Source organism: Dysidea avara, chromosome 7, assembly GCF_963678975.1.
Source record: "Dysidea avara chromosome 7, odDysAvar1.4, whole genome shotgun sequence".
Lineage (NCBI taxonomy): Eukaryota > Metazoa > Porifera > Demospongiae > Dictyoceratida > Dysideidae > Dysidea > Dysidea avara.
In genome coordinates this window covers 25,164,308-25,187,588 of record NC_089278.1, presented here as the reverse complement: position 1 = coordinate 25,187,588, position 23,281 = coordinate 25,164,308, and the positions used below count along the sequence as shown (strand labels likewise).

The following is a 23,281-nucleotide window of genomic DNA, read 5'->3' as shown; positions in this document are numbered from 1 at the left end:
TTGTCACAATAAAACTAATTCAGCTTTACAATACCAATTCCCAGCATTATCAATACCTGTTATGCCACAGCACAAACTAGATTCAATCACTTGCAAGGCATGGACACCATGCACTTATAAACATTTAGTTGGGAGTTGTAACAAACATCACAGACAAAGTTTAATATTCAGCCATAAGAAACATGTTAAGCCATAACAGCAACATCATCCTCTAGCATTCAGGCAATATGCACCACAACTTATATAAATGCATCTGTGTAGTGGTTCAGACAAGTGGCAGCATTGTGATAGACTCTTTACTATTGTTACTGACAGCAGATTCTGTAAATTCCTTGTAACACAATTACAGTAGAATTCAGTATGTGCAGGTATATAACTTTGTTCAGCATTAATACCATGATACCCAACATAACTGAACTATGCAATTTATAATCATGTAGTGCAAGCAACGTTACAAGTATTCAGTTGTAACAAACTTTTTTTATTATAAACATGCATACAGTCATGAAAGACATTATACAGACCTTCAGTCTCATTCTTATGTGACATACTGTTATTATGAATGACATTGCCAACTGCCAACCTGACAATACAATGCAGGTGAATCTTGTAATTTACAAACATACAGAGCAAGCAACATTGCAAACATTTAGTTGTAGCAAAAATTACGAACATTTAGTTGTTAAATATTACACTATTGTGAGAGACGTTGCACACATTCTCACAACTCTCACATTCTCACAACCACCTCATCTTGACAAATGTAAAAACTGACCGTGACGTAATGGTAACGTGTGGCACAATATCAAGCAGCAAGTGCTAAGAGCCATCCGTTTAATAATGTATGTGTGGCTACCACAGGTACCATTCAGCACTACAGTACCTATAAACTGTGAATAACATGGTTTATAAGTTATATTGAAACGTTATGTGCAACAATGTGATTAGTGTAATAATGAAAACTGTGAAAAACCCTCAATGAGTTACATATTTATTCTGATTCTTATTAATAGCCTGAGAGTCAGCGGCTCTGATTTAGCACAAAGCCTAGCCTATTACTATAATTTATTACGGAGACAGTGACTGATAAAATTAATTATGATGTGAACATATATGTAACCAGATACAGATGGCTGCACTAGGTGTTGCAAATTGATTTGTGTAGTCAACCCATCTAACAGAAGCTAGCCTATTATTACTTAGGCAACAATTTACATTATGGAGGAGTACAGAGGTTATGGTCTTTCCTTGTTTATGATACACTACAAATATGGTAAAAGAAGTAATGCATCTGTACATTTTGTAATGCTTCACACATAACTAAGGATGATGCAAATGTCTAAGATGTTGCACTCTCTGTATAAGGTATAATGTTGTAAGATATATACATATATATATATATATATATATATATATAGTCACATGATTGTTAATATCTATCATGGTTTACAGATGGAGTTCATATTGGATCAATCAACAACATTGTCCTACCACAAAGTGGATCACCAGTCACTGTTAGTTGTCCAGTAAGGTTCATGTACACTGATGAGACAAGTACAGTTAATGTGTTCACTGGTAATGACTTTGATGTCACTACTGCTGGAAGATATTACTGTGAAGTAACTGAAGAAAGAGGTGTTTACAGGAGTAATAGTTTTATAGTGTATGAAATAGGTAAGTGTAATAATATATGTAAAGATTTTATGACATTGTAGTAATATCTGCGCAATTGTGCCATTTATAGTACCTTTTCCCTGAAATACAAACCAGTGATACCCTAGTACAAAGTAAAATAACAGTATTCAGAGAATGCTTTGGTATTTGCAAAGTAGTCAAGGCTTTTATTCTGGAAAGTGTTGTACACTGAGGTGTCATACTGGATAAGAAACCTAGCCACAAACTTAACAAACAAATTGCATACTTTGTGGGCTCCTAACAAAATTCCAGTCACCACAGATCATTGTCTAAGATATTAACTGCTAAGGATCTTCAGTGGATAAATGACATTCCTTTGGTGCTGTTTTTCCACTAAAGAATCCTAACGCTGCACATCTTTCTCATACTTGTAGTATGTTAACACTTTTCATTGGCTGCATACTCAAGTGCTGCTAAATACCAGTTGTCAGTTTTCTGCATGCTTGTCAGTCTGCAGCTATGTATGTTTTCCTTTGAAATTTATACACCAGGTACTAGATTTATATGTAGAATAAATGACAGTATTAAAATTATAAGATTGAACTGTGTGTTTAATGTGTTCATGGATGCTGCATTCACACAATGGTTAAGACAATAATACAAACCTAACTAGTATACATATGAAACATCTACAGGTATCACAGTTTAAGTTGTATTCTCTACATTGTCTAATGAGTACTTTTATTTCTGATACACAACAGCGAGAGTTAGAGAAAGTTGGTTACATGCATGTTGGTGACTTGTTTGTAGCTGAACTCTCTACAGGGTGACTCGTATAATGTAATTCAACTCTCCACATAATATCCCTATGCTGTACAACTACCAAGCATTGTGCCAGGCATTCAGCCTTGTCTAAATACTAGGAAAGCAATGTGTTAAGGTTTGCATAGGGTCTGGGACATGTATACAATAACTATTTACTTAGAATATTTGGCATCATTAATCTCTCCAAGTGGTAAAACTGGATGTGTGTGGAAGCCTGGTTTTGTCAAATTCAGTCACATATATGAAGTGAAGTTTTGTTATACATGTCAAAATACATATGATTTTCATATTAATGTAGGTTTTGCTAGCAGTTTTACAAGAAATCCTAAAAATTTAACAGTGTACAGTGATACAAGTAGATATGCATTTGAATGTCAGATTGCTACATTTGTTAGTACAGAAGATGACTTAAATCTGATGAGAATTGAGTGGGATGGTGCCATGAATAGTTCAGAAGAATTTCAGTTACAAGACAGTCAGTTCAGTTTTAGTCCATTACCAGGATACAGCATCTTTGTTAGAGACATAAATGGTTCATCATTTGATATGCTTCCTGACAGATTTCGGTGTAGAGCAGTTTTCACATTACCAAATGGAGCTGAGATGATCGTTGCTACAAGTGACATGGCTTTAATAATTCAGATGGACATGATAGGTATGTATACGTATATGTAAGACAAGAATTTAATGTGTGGGATAAAATCAGGAATCTAGTCCACCATGCTAACCATTCAACTGCCGGTGCCAGCAACTGACTTCTCTTCTTTCTACCTTATAAATGGTCAAAAAGGATGCTATATTTAAGACCAGTAAAAAGAAACCAACCCTAATGCTAACAATGAAGTTTGCCTGTTAAGCATAATGATGTCTTTCACTGTCTGTATGAATGTAAGTTTTTGGTGACTTTGAGGCAAGCTAGGGTCCTCCAACTCTATGAACTTACCAAAAACTTATCCTTGAAGAAACCAAGGCTGAGTCTGACCTTGCATCCTTTTTCATGGCTTGGCTGTTTTTGGTTAGATAATACCCTGCCAAGGGAACTGGTATGCAAAGCTGGAATCACAAAGTCTGATCACACACACACACACACACACACACACACGCACACACACACACACACACACACACGCACACACACACACACACACACGCACTCACGCACACACACACACACACACACACACACTCACACACACACACACACACACACACACACACACACACACGCACGCACACACACACACACACACACACACTCACACACACACAGACGCACACGCACACACACAGAGTGTTTTGATTAGATCAAACTAATGCCAGCAGTGGATAGCTACACTAACATACTGACCCTAAATATTGCTCAAACCACTTTAGGGTGGATTAAAAGCCATCTTTTTTGGGTGGCGTGGCAAACTCACATGGAACTTCTGGGGACCTTGCTTGATGAGAAGCAGTGGTGTGTGCTGGTGCATGCATGGCCTGATGTAGTTGTCCAAAAGCTTTCTGTGATGATTTTGCTGCAAGTTAGCCACTAAGTCAGCACAGCTCTGTAATCCCTTGACTAAACTCCAATCATAGCCGACCTCAATTTTGAAGTCTATCTCTTGTCCACCCCTCCACTCTTACTCTCCATCCCTTTGTGAGCACTTGTGATACTATTTGCTCATCCAATTCTTTCTATTTTATTTGGTGGGAAACTCTACGAGCAGCTCAAAGTACTGGAAGTGGTCTAAGAGGTAATACTCTTGTGTAATTTTCATACATGTTCTCACAAGTTATAACCGTTGATCTCAAAACTTCTAATGTGCAATTTGTTTTTCCAAAATCTAGTCACAATTGTGTCTTGTCTTTTTAATTGGTTCTCAATTTTAAATCTATAATCCAAAACAATATTCCTTCCACTCATCTGTGTAAGTTTTCAGTTGTACTAGTAAGACTGTTACTGACATTGCCAGTTCTAATGATTGATGTAGAGCTTTAAGATGTGTTAATTTACATTAGATTATTTTGAACGATGGTTTCCTAAATTCAGCTGTGTATGTATAGGTAAGAGATGTACTTCCCAGTTTTAAATATTCCCGAAGAAGGATGTAATAATCACCAAGACAGACAATGAAGAAGCCTAGCAATGCATGTCCATGTGACAGGAATTACATTAAGAATCCACAAGGTATATGCAATTTATTTGTCAAAGTTTGTGGCTAGGTCTTACCAGAATAAAAACCCTATAAATAACATTTCTAACATCAAATCTGCTGTTAAAAGCAAGAAAACCAAGTAAAATATTGAATTTCAAAAAAACATCAAAATTCTATGTTTTGTCTACATGCCTGCCTGCCTGCCTGCCTGCCTGCCTGCCTGCCTGCCTGCCTGCCTGCCTGCCTGCCTGCCTGCCTGCCTGCCTGCCTGCCTGCCTGCCTGCCTGCCTGCCTGCCTGCCTGCCTGCCTGCCTGCCTGCCTGCCTGCCTGCCTGCCTGCCTGCCTGCCTGCCTGCCTGCCTGCCTGCCTGCCTGCCTGCCTGCCTGCCTGCCTGCCTGCCTGCCTGCCTGCCTGCCTGCCTGCCTGCCTGCCTGCCTGCCTGCCTGCCTGCCTGCCTGCCTGCCTGCCTGCCTGCCTGCCTGCCTGCCTGCCTGCCTGCCTGCCTGCCTGCCTGCCTGCCTGCCTGCCTGCCTGCCTGCCTGCCTGCCTGCCTGCCTGCCTGCCTGCCTGCCTGCCTGCCTGCCTGCCTGCCTGCCTGCCTGCCTGCCTGCCTGCCTGCCTGCCTGCCTGCCTGCCTGCCTGCCTGCCTGCCTGCCTGCCTGCCTGCCTGCCTGCCTGCCTGCCTGCCTGCCTGCCTGCCTGCCTGCCTGCCTGCCTGCCTGCCTACCTGTCTGACCACAGTTGCAAAGCTATAGGTTAAACGGCACAATGTACAGCCACCATTTATGCCACATTAACAAACTCAAATGTGAGATGTGCCTTTTCTGGTTCTGATCAGTGTCTGCCCTACCTTGTCTTTCCTTTGAACTTCAATTAAATGATTGTCTTCTTCTTCTTCTTCATGCTAGGAAACCATATAGAGCCACTAATTTTCTACCATACATAAGGAAATTTTGACATAAGAAAAATTTGACTAATTCACACTTCAGCAGATCTGATGAATAAAATGTCAAGAAATTGTGGACAAAACCTGTACTTTTAAAGGTGCTTATAAGCATTTGTGACCCTATGTTGGAAAACCATACATCTAGGCACATGCAAAATTTGTGGGAATTCTCAATTGAAAATTTCAGTGATGTTTTTAAAATTAATTTTTTTACATATTTTGATAAAGCAACTATTAAGTGAAATTTCACACCTATAGCTTCTTTTATCTAGGAGATATACTGAATTATATCAGACCATGTAGTAGTTTCACAATGCGTGGGACAACAATTAACTTACAAATTGGGTGATTTGTTCATTCCCAAAACCAAACATTTTCCTGTCTTTACACAATATTACAAGTGATTTAATTGAGAAAAAGCACAAAGAACACATGATTAAACTCTCAAGAATCTCTTTTCTTTAATTTTAGATTGTAAGAATGGTGATCTTTGTCAACAAAGTGATTTGTCATCAATTTGTCACATCTGATCACTATTCAGTTCTATAAACTGATAATGAAAAGTTAGTTTGTAATGTATTAGACAGTAAATTGGCCATATCTTTGGCATGCTTCAACGTATCATCACAAAATTTTCACACAAGGTAGATAACCTCTCAGTGCTTCATTGTAGCTATAAAAAACAAAATTGGCCAATGTGCCCAGATGTATGGTTTTCCAAAATAGGGTCACATTTGATGAATTTAAATTAAACCGATTCATCAAATTCATCAAATTTTTCAGATGTCAAAATTTCCTTGCATATGGTATATCAGCACTTTTCTTGTACAAGTGTAATTACAAACCATAAAGTACCAGTAAGCTTTACTGCATAAATGGAAGTAGATGCAGTAGTAGTACGTAAGTCTAGCACTTATATATTGGATAGCAGAGAAGGACAACCATGCCCTTAATTGATCAGATCATGCCTATCCTACCCTTAAAAGATCATAATTATCAAGGTGATGACCACACCTCTACAATGATTAGAGCATAGTTAACAACCATGCCCTCAAACGATCTGAGCAGACCAACTCAGTCCTTAAAACAATCAGAGAATGGTACTTATGCCCTTAATAATCCATTTGCCCTTATAACATCATCCAAAGCTTATAAGGGAAGGTTATCACATGATCTATTATCTAAAAATCGAAATACTCTAATAGAGCAGTCACCTTATGCCACAGCCATTAATTCTAATAGAACAGTCACACATGCATAATCATAACTACGCTATACCAAAGTATACCAAAAAAGAAAAATGAACTAGTGTATAATTACAATAAAAATGGAGCAAGGATCGAGTGATAGAAAGTATAATGAAACAAGGGACATGAATGATGGTGTTACAGCATACTGTAGCTATGTGGAAATATCCTTACTCTTTAGCATTAAACAGATTGTGATAACATGCCAACATGGGGATTTTGCCATGTAGCTATATTGTAATACCACCATCCGTATCCCTTGTTTCATTACTTTTTGTTGCTGACCATGGACCCCTACGTTATTGCTTTTAATTATGCCTACTATTATGATACAATTATGATAGTACTGTGTGGTAGGGATCATTAGGGTTTGGGATTTCTTACCTAAAAATATCACCTCCTCAGTTTTCCTTCAAAGAGATGCATTTTGTTTGTATTGGATAGAACATGGCTGAAACTGAAGCAGAATGGTCATTTTGCATTCTAGTAGGTGATAATCAGGGCACATGTTCAGTCGTACAGATTCTTTTTATAATGGGTTTGCCATTTTGCCTTTGAAGCAGTATACAATGGTTCACTAGCAATAAATTACTCTATTTCAAGAAAAACAAACAAGGAGATTTTACATTTGAATAGGGATCATTAAAATAAAAAAAGCAAGGGGAAACATCTACATCTGCAGCTATACTAGTGGAAGTCCCTGTGGCTAGCTATACTATTAACAGACTGTTGTGACTGAAGTAGTACTTAAATGTACACTAGTATAGCTGCAGATGTGCAGTAGATGATTACTAACAATGTCAATGAATTTAAGTGTTTACTACATTAGGTTCAGGTCTAGGACCTCCAGATACAAGAGACTTTTTACTGGCACCATCAGATGTGGTGGTCACTGAAATGGATACAGCAGTGTTTGTGTGTGTACCAGCAGATCCATCATTTGAAGTTATGTGGTTGTTTGACATTTCTAATACTGTTACTGGACCTAATGGCTATTACATAAGTATAGCTAATGTAGAGATGTCTGTTACAGTATCATGCATGACTAATGGTAACAGCTCTAGTGCTACTTTATCTGTACAAGGTAAATTAAATATAATCATATAGGATTTAAACTTTATATAACACTGTGGCAATGCTTTAACATAGACACAAAATTAATGCTGCCAGTACATTATTAATTTCTCAATGTTTACAGAAATTCCAGTGCTGCTGATTGACTCGGTATTATCAAACCTCACACTAGTGAGAGAAGGAAGTAATGTTACACTAGAGTGTTCTTCATTGATGACCATTCCTACTCCCACAATCATATGGCTAGCTAATGGATCAGTTGTGCAAGTTGGTACAAATCAATACACAATTGATGTAGCAGATGAGACTAGCAGGGGGGTTTATCAATGTCTTGTGGAAGCAACATTTACCCCAACCACTAATAGTGTTGGATTACCACCTTCAACTAGCTTTGTCTCAACTACTCTGTTGGATACATTCTGTAAGAATTTAGTGTTCTTTAATCTGTACACATTGCAGCAATATATCCACTATTACAGGATTGATCATGTATGATGTCTGTCTTACATGCTAGGCAATACTACTCTGATTTTGTTTTGTCAACACAAACCATAATAATTGTTCTACATCTTTGTATAATAGCAGCACAGTATGACTGATAGCTGTATTATAACTAACATGATGCATTGAAGTGTTGTCAAGCTAGTGCTGTTGCGAATATTTTCTTTTTTGAATCAGACATTTGCCCTCATGAAATCAGATTCGGTATACGTACATAGAAAACAATTATTTTATTGGCTATAATTTCTTTTGAATTACATAGGTATTCCTATTATTTCAATAAGTGTTGATGGAGCTACCAGTGGAAATGTTGACAGTAGTCAATACAACATCACATTTGGGAACAGCTTCAACATCACTTGTCAACTAAGTTGTCCTACATCATTCGTAACATGGACACGAGATGGTATCACTATAAGTAATAGTTCTCTGGATACAACAAGCATAAATGGATTGTCGGTTGAATATACAACTAATAATGGAGGAATGGTTACTTCATCAGTTTTGCTTTTTAGTATGGCCAGCTTGAGTAATACTGGTAGTTATCAATGTGGTACTACTGTACAAAACATACAAGCTGATAACAAAGTTGACATATTGGTTTACGGTATGTTGAACTTGTGTTAAAATTTTCTATTGAACACAATTCCAAACTATCATCACAAATATTCTACTGCAATAGTTGGTACAGAATGTTTGTGACCATATGTAGCAAATTATCACTGTATGTATAAGAAACCATGTGTTTGTATTATATTTTCTGTGATTTGTTGGATGCTAAAATTGTGTTAGACTAGTTTTGTTAGTTGATATTCATGAGTGCAACCAAGCATTGGAAATTTCCAACAGTACTATGGAAGAAGCTTGCAGTGACTGAGATTTTAATGGTTCACAACTTAACACATTGCTGTATTTCTTTTATGAACTACTATACTAATATGATTTGACCCCAGCCTATTATGCTCAAAATATTACCAATTATGCTGTTGAGCAGTGCTCAAAATATCAAGCCTATTATGGTTAGAGTTATGCTTTGAAAGTCAAAAATTAATTATGCTTGAGAACTGACTGTTTTATCAGTATTTCCTAACTACTTTATTAAAGTTAGTGACTGCTCTATTAGAGTATCTCAATATTTCTGCAAACTAGTACCAGCTGTCACCGCTATGCCACAATGGATAAGGTCCTCCATTGTAAATATGATGTTTGGGTCCTTAAATGCGTCTCCTTAATAATCTTCCATATCATAAAATCATTGGGTGGCTCTGGATGGGAATTTCTGTGTAAGGATAGATGGGCTAATTGCTATCATTACCGATAGCTGCATGTAAATGACAAGGTGTACTTGAAAATAAACTTATAGTCAGTTTTGTGTAGCATGTTACAATATCTGATTTGCAAGTGGTTTTCCCTGATTGAATGGAAGCCCACATCATTTTCAACAATAAATTTCCTATCATGTACATGACTGATCTATTAGAGTATAGCTGACTGCTTCTTTAAAAAAAAACTTTCTTCTACATGTACATGTACACTTATCCCTTTGTAAAGAATGAATATAAGTTTAGTGTCACTACATATTGTAGTTTACCATTTGTTTATTGTTTATTAATGCTACCCACTAGGGACATATAAAAAGGCTAAAACCTGTAAAGCAGATAGTCAGAATCATAAGACCATACAAAACCTATGTTGTTATTACTGTGCTGCCAAACTAAAACAATGGTTTCTGCTGTAAAACTTGGAAGTCTAAATTTTAAAAGGTTTCCTGAGTTCTTTGGAAACTTCATTACCTGTTACACAATGGAATTATTGTGTTTGCTACATAGCACTGTAAGCAACAATAGATTTCAATATAATATTATGTACCTTTATTTGCTCACATATAGTTCAGACAATGATCATAACTCCTCCAGAAGATCAAGCAGTGGCACTAGGAGAAAATGTTACATTTACATGTATTGCTAGTGGTACTACCCCTCCCAAAATAATGTGGGCTCAAATAGTTGATGGAAATAGTATACTGATCAGTAATGATGAGACGTCAGAAATGGGAAACACAGTTACCTCTACCTTGACTATCAGTGATGTTAAAGAAGCTGATTTTGGTGATTATCAGTGTATAGCTTCTGATGGCTTTTCTGTTGGTATAGCTAACTTTACAATAGCTGGTAAGCGAACTGCAAATATATTAGTTAGCTATGTGATATAATACATGTAGCAAGCAAATTGATTTTTTTGGATAATTTGAAGAGAATGTTTTTTTTTGACACTTTTCTTGGAGGAGGTCACAAAATTATTATAAAAAGGGATACACACTTATAAAGGTTTGTAAATCTACACCAAATTTGGCATGTAAATTTGTTAAAGATCAAACCAATCAGATTGCACTTTTACTTGTATCTCAACTGTGCAAAGAGGATAACAATAATGAAAACTTTAAAAAATAGTGAAGCTTAGGATGCAAGAATGACTGCTCAAATTTGGTGTGTGGACTGTACAGGTTGGCAACCAACTTCACTAAAATAGTTCACTTAAAGACCATACATAGACCTAGCATAGGAATAAAAATGCATTTTCTTTCTTCCTACTGGTGCTATATGCAGCTTTCTTGACTGCAAGACACATGATAGTGTGTCTTGATTTGCCTCAATGTGAAGGTTCTGTGGTGCATGAGGCTCTTCCTTGTTGCTGCTGTTTTCAAAACAATCACGTAATGATTTTTGTTATGGAAAGTTTGAGATGTTAGCAACTAAAACTACCACCTAGCACAAATTCCTCTACTGCGATATATTTTTCTTAACATGTACGTATGAGATGAAATTTATGTAGTCCTGTATGCAAATACCTTCTAATATAAATACATTCTATTTTAAAAGGTTAATTAGATAATCACTTATATACTAATAGGTGTGTTGCGATTTCTGGAATTTGGTGAAAATAGAAAGTTTATCATTAATAGTTTCAGTTCAGATGCAGCATCAGAACCAATTTCAATGCCATTTGGATTTCCATTTGGTTCAGTGATCCATACGTTGGCATATGTAAGTAAATTAGCATTATTTATCATCAAGGAGATTTTTAATGAAGTTTTTGCTATACCTTATATGTTTAGGTTGGGACTAATGGAATCATTTCATTTGGTCGACCATTTTTATTCTGGAACCCTGTACCTTTCCCTGGTGGTATATTCAGTAGTTTGCGTGATATTCATGTGGTTGCCCCTTATTGGTCTGATAATGATATTCGTAGAGAAGGTACTGTGTCTTATGAAGTGTTTCAGCTGCAAGCCACTGGTGCTTATGGAGACAGATTGCTAGATGAAGTCAGTGTCTATATCAGAACATCCAACATATCTTCAGATTTTAGAGGAAACTTTATGATATTAGCAGAGTGGAGAGGTGTACACCCTTATCCTCATGGTGCTAGCGCTGCATTTGATAATGATCCATTCCTTGCTCAGGTACTTTTGTATAGTAGTTCTATAGAAATTGCTAAAAATTTAATTATAATATAGTGATCACTTGATCTTTCCTGTGTACCTTTACAGACCAACACTTACCAAGCAGTTATGATTACTAACTTGGAAGAATCCTATGCAATATTTATATATGAATGTGGTTCAATTGAATGGGCTGGTGAATTTGTATTTCCTACAATTGGATTTAACTCACCTTCTGTTCCCACCTTTGTTAACCATCCCTTAACTGGACAAAGTAATGCCAACCAGATAGCATGTAGGGAAAGTAACTTGCTGTATCAAATCAGTATTTCTCAAAGCGTTATAGAAGAACAAAGGCGAATGTGTCTAGAGTGGTATTCTTCAGATATAGAACGCTTTACTATAACTTCTACATCCATAAGAATTATTGACTTTTTAACGCCTTCCTGTCCATGCAGTCTATTCCAAGCTTTTTTTGATTTCAGATATTCTCTGTTTACAATCAGAGATAATACATGGTGCTATCTTTTGAGATTTCCTAATTTTCAGCTGAATACTGACAGGGAGTGTTGTTATACTCTTGAATTTTTGATGTTTGGAGCATTGATTACTGATCCTTCAGATGGAGGCTCCCTACTAGTGTTAGATGGCACATTTCAGTCATATGAGCGGGACAATTTTTTACCAAAGTCGTATTGTTGTTCTGACTTAGTTGGATTATGTAACTTGTATTCAGAGCGACGCCCATCAGATAATTGTGCCAGATATAGGCCACTGAGACGGGGTGAGTGAACTTGATAGGATTAAAAATCATATTACATTTTGTGTGCATAATTTTAATAGCTTGGTTTTGGGGAGATCCCCACTTTACCACTCTTGATAATTATACATACACGTTCAATGGAATTGGTGAATATGTATTGCTGAGATCTGCTGGAGAAGTTAATGTAGAGTTTCAAGGTAGAACTGCTGTAGCACCAAATTCTAATGCCACTGTGTTTTCTGCTTTTGCTATACAACATGAAGGCACTACAGTTCAGGTAAACCATACTGTGTCTCCTATATACAGTGTTTGTGCAATACACCAGTATTATATCTTGCCAGTAATCATGCTGAACTTTGGTATGACTATACTGTTTTTCACATGTCAGATTTACTGTGATAGTTTCATTCTAATTATTTCATATCAATAGTTTTTACAATAGCAGTTATAGTGTATATATTACTGTTCCTGATGCTCCATTATATATGTTCAAGTGTTATCATGTCATTATATGAGATATGCATGCTTTGTTGAAATCCCACATAAAATAGTATTATCTTTTAGATGTTTGATGTTATTTTACAAAAGTTTACAGTGACAACATCAGCTGCATTACTTACACATGGCTCCTTAGGCATTTGCCTATAGACTGTAAGTTATATCAGTCTAAAGAATGAGAAAATAAGCTACATATCCCACCAGTATAGATTAGAGGGTTAGGCCAGGGTCTGTTGACATACTTACAATATGTACTCTGATAGAGCAGTGATTACTATTTGTGCAACTGATGCATGTGGATAGTCTGTTATGTCTATATGTCTACTTCTCTGGTCTAAACTTTAGTATACATCATTTACAGCAACATCATTACAGCCATTTCTTGACCACCATTATTAATTTTTCAACTGTTTAAAACTCTAGCTTTTTGAAAGCTGCAACTTGTTTTAGAACTTGGCTGGATTAGAAGTAGCATAATGTCAACTTAATGTTTGTGTTTTTGATTAGTTGAGCATTGTGAATGGAGAATTTAATGTTTCAGTAAATGGAGATGATATTTCAACTCAGTTGACTATGACTGGCTCAAATGTTTCTGATCTTACATATTTCCTTCAGAGAAGTGCAAATAATTCTATGCTAGTGCAGTTTCCATCAGGATTGGGACTCACTGCAAACTATTCAAATGGGATACTCAGTTTTGTCCTCAATCTACCTCCAACATTTAACAGCTCAGCCCAGGGATTACTTGGAACATTTAATGGTAACATTTCTGATGATCTGATCTTCCGAAATGGAACTTTGTTACCAATTGAGTCAACTGATGCAGAAAAACATGTCTTTGGACAATCATGTATGATACGTAGTAATACCCAAATTGTGATAATTTACTTGTACTTAACTTACTTTCAGGGCAAATAACTAATGAAGAAAGTATTTTCACATATGATCCTGGTGAAAGTGTGGACACATTTTCTAATCCTGACCATGTACCACCATTTTTGGATGAAATTAGAAGGAATCTAGAAGGAAACAGCACCCTGGTTGGAGTCTGTGGGAATAATCCTCAGTGTTTGTTTGATGTGGGACAAACTGGAGATGAAAACGTAGGAATGGACACTCTGCAATTTGAAGAACAAGTAATAGAACAAGTCATTATGTCAGGTACGTATATACTGACACTATTATATAGTGTAATTTTTATATGCTTTTTGTAGAGACATTTCCACCCAATATAAGTGCTTCTTCAGCAGTGTTTATGGCCACAAATGGTACCAGCTCTACATACCCATTTATGGTTACTGAAAGCGCAAGTGTAGATATAATTGTCAATGGACAATTTGACTTACCTCCAAACATAATCCTCACAGATACATCAGATGTTGATTTTGTGCTTACATGGAACCCACAAGATGTTGAGGAAGAAGTTAACATAACAATCGTGGCTATAGGTTCAGGAAATGTGACATCAGTGTTTAGCCCTCGTGTGCAGTTATGCGCTTGTACAAATAATGGTACCTGTACTGAAGCAGGTATATTAAATATTCAACTGTCTTTTATTGTACTGAACTGTGAGTGTCTACCAGGTAAGTCTGGGGTGTGATACCATGCATGTGTCATTAAATGGTACTTGCATTAAGGTGTGTGGATTGATAAAAGGCTGCTGCTAGTGTTACAAATAATTTGTAAACCTGGTTTAAACATAGCGTTACTACTATTAAGCACACCAGGGTGTTACAAATGTTTTGAAAAGGCGGTCAAAATGTGAGCATGCCTTCAGGGTTGTAGCCAAACTTTTGGTGATTCTAGAGTAACTTCTCCAATTTTTGAGTGGAAAACTTATATAGCTAGATTATGAGATAAGATATTTTAAATTTGTAGTTTTCCATGCATTATCTATGTGGGGATGTAACAGTTACCCCTTCTGGGCAACCAAATAAATACTGATCACAAACTCAAAAAATGTCAATCTCAATTAGTTGTGAATGTCAAAAGTAACCCCTCCAAGTTGATAACTGATAGAATGACACTTTTGAATTCCATACATGATGTATGACATGATGATTACATCAGGGGCGGTGGAGCAGGCCAAAGAGTGAGGGGCTAGGCCAGCTGTAAGTTGAAGACCAAAAACAAAAAAAAAAAAAAAAAAAAGGTCACAGCCTGCTGACAATAGCTGCTCTCCACCAATTACATCTCCTTATTTATAGCTACACATACGTAGCTAAGGAATTTGCTACACTGCTTCTCTGAATACTGTGACTGCTCTATTAGAGTATCCAGATCCTGACTGTTCTATTACAGTATCTCGATCTTTTCTTGCAAACAGTGTCCCAAAAAGTGGGGGGGGCCATGGTCTCTACTGCCTATATGAATTACATTCCCAGATAAGTCAACTGTTGTCACCTCACATGTGGAAAACTGCAAACTTAAAAGCATCATAATGATCTCATGACCAATATAATATCCTTAGAAAGTATTCACAGGAAACATTTGATTACTCTTAAAACATACAAATTTTCGAGGGACATAACAAATTTTCATCCTCAAAAATTAACAATATGAAGACTAGTCCACTGCTAAATCAAGACACACGGTAGTGTGTCATGCGGCCAAGAAAGCCGGCGACCACACCGTGAGTATATTTACAGGAAGAAAGAAAACAACTTTTTCATGCGTGCATAGCTCCATGGCCCCTTCTCCAAAGCACACCATTTTTGAATTATAGCTGTCCCCCAGGTAGGGTACGCCACACAGCAAATTTGATCAAATTCGCAACAGCCATTTGAGAGATATGGGCATTCAAAATTTCGTTTTAATTTCTTCGTTTTTTTCTTCAAAGCCGTACGGGGGGCTTCAATTCAGTTATAAAAGATAATGATAAGGCCCCTATTTGGTGATTATTAGTTTCTCATCCACCGCCCGCATCCTTCTTAAGCTACCGCATGGTAAGCCATTATTTACTCTGCGCATGCTCAGAAGAACACGTGATACCAAACTGTTATAATTTTTGTTGATGAACGCTACAATGCGCTATATATCACCAGGAGAACTGTTGTTTTCCTTAGCAAATTGCTGCAGTGCCAGTTGCAATCGTGCTCTATCGACTTCATCAAAGCAGGCTTTCAGTTGACTGTCGAAAAACAGTTGGCGATCACGAAAAGTAGAATCAGCTGGTGAAGGAAATGTTTGTAGTAAGAAAAAAAAACAATTTGGACAAGATCTGTACATCAGTGTGTTAATATTATAAAATAATGGTATAATGGTAATACCCTCCCGCCCACATCATAATAATTAGAATGGCTGGATGAGAAACTAATAATCACCGAATAGGGGCCTAATATAAATAAACACTTAAACAGTGGGCAGAGAGGCAAACTCTGCCCACGGCTTCAATTTCTTTTCGCACACTTTACAAAAATTGCTATAAAATGCAAACGTGTAACTCGATTGCCTCGATCTTTGGCATAAATGAAGAGCGTGTAACGGTGGATTCACATACCAAGTTTGCTGTGAATCTGAGTAATCTTCAAGGAGTTATGAGCGTTTATTCACATAAAAAAAGATCAAACTTCTGTCACGGCTACAGAGTAAACCGACTATAGAAATAACTTGAAAATTGGTGTGTAGATAGGCTGATCATCGTAGCAGTGCCTTTTGATATAGTTTGAATAGCAATAGAGTTACAGCGACAAAGTTATAAAGCAAAAACTAAGCAAGTGTAAAATCGCGGAATCAAGATACTCTAATAGAGCAGTCACCACGGGGTAAAAAAGGTGTACAAAAATGTTGAAAACAAAATCTAACCGGAGTTCAAACCAGGGACCTCCATACCTAACACCTGCATCCTTAACCACTAAACCACTACTACCTTGGCTGACCACCTCACTTAATTTCTGCTTTATAAATGAAATTTCTAGTTGAAATCTGCTTATAATCAAACGTTTGTAATTTTTCATAGATCTACCAACAGAAGTACTAGATTGTTCTAGAACATTCTATGTATGTTCTATTAGAACTCCTCAAAAAAATGTGCACTCTATTAGAGTATTACAATAATATTAGAATTAAATAATGCAATGAAATACATTTGTAAGTCTGTCTTCAATAATCATCATTGTATCTACATAGGAAAGAAGAAATGTGAGTAAAAACAAACCTCAAAGTCAGCCATAGGCTGGTTTTGAGGCCTTATAAAGTACAAAAAGGAGTGAAATCCACACAAAAACAGCCAAGCTGTAAAAAGATGGTGCGACCTTAAAATTCCAGGGTGAAAAAAGTTGTGAAATCGAAGGTGGCGGCCAAGAAATGGCTGCAATGATGTTAATACTAAAAAATTTTAATAATGGCTGTGCATTGTTAAAATTTATTAGCATTGTAATCATTGCAGCCATTTCTTGGCCGCCACCTTTGATTTCACAACTTTTTTCACCCAGGCATTTTAAGGCCGCACCATTTTTTTTACAGCTTAGCTGTTTTTATATGGATAACAGATAACCAGAGAAAAAAAAACAAGTAATCCACATAAATTAAAAAATATAAAATCTGTAAATCCACAAACATTACATTCCTTGGAAATTTGTATGTACACTGCTCCCTTGATTACATGATCCAAACACTTGGTTATCTGAACAGTAATAATAACTGCTCTATTAGAGTGTTTTTGTCTAAGATGCATGTTCTTATTTAGAGTATTTCAACAGTGCTCAAATATACATAAATATCCAAACTTTTTGATTATCTGAACATGTCTTGTTCCCCAAGGGGGTCGGATAATTGAAGGAGCACTGTATATTGTATTGGTATGCATACTAATTGTTTTCTGGGTGGGGGGGGGGGGGGGATCGGACCTACTTGACTCTCCTTTAAATTGGACCTGAAATACATTGTCTGACCATTAATTACACTACTGAACAATTATTAATAACATCTTACACTTACTCAGCTGATGGAAAGCAGAACATAGTGGTTGGGTTGAATCAACAGTGATACACCACACGCACTCTGTAAACACCCATTTTTTATGCACTCAACCTTTGGGTCTGTTTATCCTCAGGCACTGTGTTTACAAACTAGATACAAACTTTACAGGTGTGTATATATTAAGCCAGGAAATTTGATTACTTGCTTCTCATCCACAAAAATTCGGATTTTCATGTGGGTGGGAGGTCATTTTCACTATTCATTATTCATTATTATAGAAAGTACTCCAAATCAAGCTGTCTGTTACTATAAAGGTTAGCTAAAGCCTTTTAAGAACTAGTACTTACTGTGATACTGCATATTGAAGACAAGGTAACCCCCACTCATTCTACAACTGTACAACAACTAACTCAGTACAACCGCAAGAAGTCCTATATGAATTATTACTACCCACATGTGATGATGGTTACATTGTGTGTATGCAAGCATGTGTTTATAAGGTCTGTGTTGCATTACGTTTACCACCGTTTCTGAGGTGCAAGTGACATTTGCTGTGTTGTAAAATGACAGCCAGCCTTCTTAGCATCAAAATAACTGTGCACGTGATTGACAAATGTACTAACGAAATTAGAGGCAGTGGGGTAAAAAGGGATGTGGGCAGGGATGAGAAACAATTAATATAGTTTGCCTGACCATAATTACCTGTTTGTGTGTAGCTTATGATGGACGTTTTTGTGAAGATGATGCTAATGGTTGTGCTGAGACATCTTGCCTTGAGGGACAGTCATGCATTGACAATACTGCACCACTGTCTGGTGCCCAGTGTACTTGTCCTGATGGATATACGATCATTGACTCCAAATGTGATGGTGTGTATATTATAGTGTGTCTATTATAGGCTCTAAAGTGTGGGTTAATTAGTGTAAGTGTGCAGTTGTATGTGTGCATATGTATTAACAGTGTGTGTGTGTGTGTGTGTGTGTGTGTGTGTGTGTGTGTGTGTGTGTGTGTGTGTGTGTGTGTGTGTGTGTGTGTGTACGTAGTGTGTATGTTGTGTGTATATGCACGTGTGTATGTGTCCATGCATGCGTGGCTACATCTGTGTGTGTGTACATGTGAATGTCTGTCTGTCTCATCTGATTTCTGTATCCCTGGTTTAATGGCCTTGAGATTCTGGTTAATTGTGGCGATGATCCAGAGGTGGGGCATGACTGTGACAGGATATAGTGACTGGTGAAGTGAAATGAGCATGACACTCTTTGGATGGCTTTGACACCTTCCCAGAGGCCCCATGTGTATTCACCAAAAACTTGTACGAAATTTCTTACACGAAAATTTTTACTTAAGATCAAACTATTTTAATAGAGCTAATAGGGCAGTCATTCACATAAATCATACAAAAATATTGTATTTTTTACATGAAAATTTTTATCACGAAAATTTTTGCATAAAAATAAAGTGAATTACGATAACTCTAGCTGCAGCAATGTTTGTGCTCAGCTTGTATACGAAAATCATTTTACAACATGCTATATGTACAAAATTCAAATCATGTAAAGAGCTAGTTGGTGGGCTACTAATGGCATGAATCATGTAAGAGAGAAATTGTTAATTGGCTAAAGGGCAACTTTCAGCCTCACAAAATGTAAGTATGCTTGAAAGTGAGTGAAAGTCAATGCTGCAAGTGAAATATAATTCTACACTTTCCTGTTGCACAATATTGTGGTAAACGATCAAACAGACACCTCATCACAATATGTGACCCAGTCTGACAAAAACGGTCTTGTCACCTATTTAAAAGTATCAAGAAATGCTTGTTTTAAGTATTCAGTGTGTTGTAGCTCACCAATGGTAGAAGCTAAGTGTACCAAATTTTCACACGATTTACAACAACACCTTATCAAGAGCATTCACCGTAAAAGTAGCCAACACTTAAGTTTCCTACCATTTTATGTAGTTTTTATACCGACGTTGACTCTACCAGGTGAGCTCCAAAAGGGGTGGAAGGTGCGGGAAAGGGATTGTTTAAAATAATTAAAGAGGAAGGTGTAGAGATGAATTGGGCTAAATTATGAGCCATTAAGGTCTCAAAACTGGCTAAAATGAAAAGACATTTACAGCACATGTCTTTATTCAACTCCACAAAGCTGTACAGCCACACACAGCCATCCCCAGACTGGCCAGAGCTCCATTGGGACCCCAGACCGCTCATACGGATCGCCACTGTGCTTAGGAAAGCAGTCAGGAAAAGCAGACCACTCAAGTCTGGTGGATTTTGATTGTGAAAAATTTGATAGTTTATTTATGTAGCTTTGTGTTCTTGGTGAAAAATCAAATTTGCTGTCATGGGTGATAAGAGTGGTTTTGCCAGACCCAGTCACATATATAGCTTGCTTAATACACTAGTTCACTTAATGCATGTCAATATTGTTAATTTGTATGTGATTTGCGTACACACAGATATTGATGAGTGTAGGAACAACACTGACAATTGTACCCAATTACAAGAGTGTACAAACACAGCTGGAAGCTTCATGTGTTCTTGCATAACTGGTTATCGCTCTTCAACAACATCTCCATTATTCTGTGCAGGTAAACACACATTACAGTATCTTATTTGTCTACAGGCAAAAAATATACGTAAGTGTTAAATTTTGTGTCCCTGTGTTCTACAGATATAGATGAATGTACTGAGCGAAGAGACAACTGCGATCAAATCTGTACCAATACTGATGGATCCTTTAGTTGTAGCTGTAGGCCAGGATTTGAATTAAATCCTGACAATAGCACTTGTAATGGTAACATATGATTTTTAGTATAATCTGGACAGTTACTGAATTATATATTACAGTCACAGCAGAATGCTCTCAGAACCATAACTGTAGTCAGTTGTGTAGTGTTGACCCTGATAGTGGATTGCAAGTGTGTAGTTGTGAACGAGGATATCTACTAGAAGATAATAACATATCATGCAATGGTAAATGACTGTATCATAATTCTCCATGTAATAATGCTACAAATTGATCCTGTACAGATGTAAATGAATGTGATGTAAGTGGGACCTGCAGTCAAAACTGTACTAACACAAATGGCAGCTTTTTGTGTTCTTGTAATGCTGGTTATACATTAGGAAGTGATGAAAGGACTTGCGATGGTAAACAAATCCTACATTACATGATGTGGTTTATTCAGCACTGTACGTATGATACCTTGTGTTTGTCATTTATATAGATAATAATGAATGCTTAGACCTCCCATGTATGCCAACCTTTCTGTGCAATAATATTGATGGTAGCTTTGAATGTCAGTGCCCTAGTGGTACTGTGATGATGAATAACGAGTGTGTGGGTAAGTTACAGCAAATAGTTTAACAGTGTTACAAGTACAATAGATGGCTTCTGAATTAAAGTTATGTAATTAGTAATTGTCCACTTCTTTTTATTTTAGTTGTGATACCCACATCAACTACAGAAACTAGCATGGCCAGTCCAACAATTACTAGTTCAACACCACAACCAACTATAACTGTTGATGAGCAAGATGATGATGACCTATCTGGAGGAGCTATTGCTGGAATAGTAATTGGTAGTGTGCTGGGTCTAGTGTTACTAGTGATCCTGATAATTGCTATTGCTACTGCAGTATTGTAAGTACCATGATAATAATTTGTGCAAAATTTAAACAATGCTTTTGTCATCTCTTTTAGTGTGAAACGACACCGTACTAAGACTGTGACAATCGCAACAAACAAATATGCAGAACCTTTACCAGAAGGAAATGTCCATGTTACTGCAGCAGCATCAACAGCAACAGAATGATGTACAAGATAATGTTGAAGAATAGTCTCATTTATAACATTTGGTTTTGCACAAATTATGCATACATTTAGTAATCACTGTCATAGAAGCATTCTAGACTCTGTGTATTAGTAGTATTTGTGAGATGCTGTACGTATAATAATATACCTATATAATTGTCATGTATATAGTTTGAATACACCATTATATATATATATATATATATACTGTGGTAGCTATTACTTAAAACAAGTATATACTCATACAGTAATTTTATTGCTATGGTAGAATGCAAACAGTTGATTAATAATTACATGACTAAGTTCTTTGGTAGTGTCATTGTAGGAAATTTCTGTGGTCTAAGACATACTTTATTGTTTAAATGCATCGAGTTAACAAGTCTGTCTTTATTATTAAAGAACTATATAATTTATTTGCCTTAAATCAGTAAATAATTAAGCTGTGTGGCATAAAATTGGGCTATGTTTCACTCCTTTGCTGCATCACTGTAGTTCCCTCATACAAATGCAGTTTTCATGCCTTATATATTTTTCCTAGGTTTTATACACTTTCTGAACTTTCATCTTGTGATCATGCAACTGCAAAGGTATTGCTGCTGTAGATAAACAGTTACTATTGGCAGTTTATATGCTTTAATGTCAGCTAGCTATATAATGCGACTGTTCTATTAGAATACATCAATCCTTTCCTATAACAGGCATTTTATGGCCACTGGCCAACACTTACAATATGGCATAATGATTATTCTACTTAGTACCTACAGTATTATGCTAGCATTATGTTTGATGCAGTCAGGCACCTATCATGCTCAAGATAATTATGCTAGGCTTGAGTCTATTATGCTTTTTGGCATTTCCCCAATTTTCTGCCTATTATGCTTGTTTTTATGTTTTTCAGAAATGCATTATGCTTTTATTTTGTGTTTTTTCTTTGTACAGAGAAGTTTTTCATGTATATGGAGAAGTTTCACTTCAACTGCAACATACAAATAATAACACTAGCTTGAAAAGGGGATGTGCTCCATAGTTAGTAGGCATTTTAGAGCAGGGGATAGTCTTTCAGAAGCTATAGGCATGGCATTTTATTGTCTAGCATTATCTTTGTAGTCTTGTATGTAAATAGTGAATTACTGTGTATAAAATTTTGCCGCATGGTTTCTGATTGAACTTCTGAGTTCTAGCAATTGGCATTTAAACTGCTCAGTATAACATGTGATTTGCATTTGCAAAAAACATATTAGCCTTTTTCATGCGGATAAACACTTAAATGCATGGTTCTCATTCTCTATGTTGCATGCGATGACTGTTCTATTAGAGTGTTTGACTGCTCTATTAGAGAGTCTCGATCTTTTTGACATATCTTCCTGTATTGTATTGTATTGTATTAATGCTTTACAGTGACCAGCACTGAAGGTCTGCAGCAACATGTGCTGCAGCTTTAGGATTACCTAACCTAATTTCAAGGACTTAGACT

The 23,281-nt window shown here is 36.7% G+C and overlaps 1 protein-coding gene across 1 annotated transcript; it reads left to right on the top strand.

Annotated features, from left to right (window-relative positions):
• Window positions 1-1,535: 1,535 nt before the first annotated feature.
• On the top strand, window positions 1,536-21,984 carry LOC136261341 (mucin-like protein). The gene is made up of 21 exons (XM_066055334.1): window positions 1,536-1,674; window positions 2,759-3,115; window positions 7,622-7,876; window positions 7,991-8,287; window positions 8,630-8,974; window positions 10,257-10,538; window positions 11,278-11,411; window positions 11,483-11,830; window positions 11,918-12,593; window positions 12,653-12,849; window positions 13,578-13,920; window positions 13,980-14,231; window positions 14,285-14,653; window positions 18,707-18,859; window positions 20,451-20,582; window positions 20,666-20,788; window positions 20,842-20,967; window positions 21,025-21,144; window positions 21,222-21,338; window positions 21,438-21,636; window positions 21,697-21,984. Exons 1-21 carry the CDS (start codon window positions 1,536-1,538, stop codon window positions 21,806-21,808), a joined length of 5,076 nt encoding a protein of 1,691 aa, XP_065911406.1. The 3' UTR covers window positions 21,809-21,984.
• The last annotated feature ends 1,297 nt before the right edge of the window (window positions 21,985-23,281 follow it).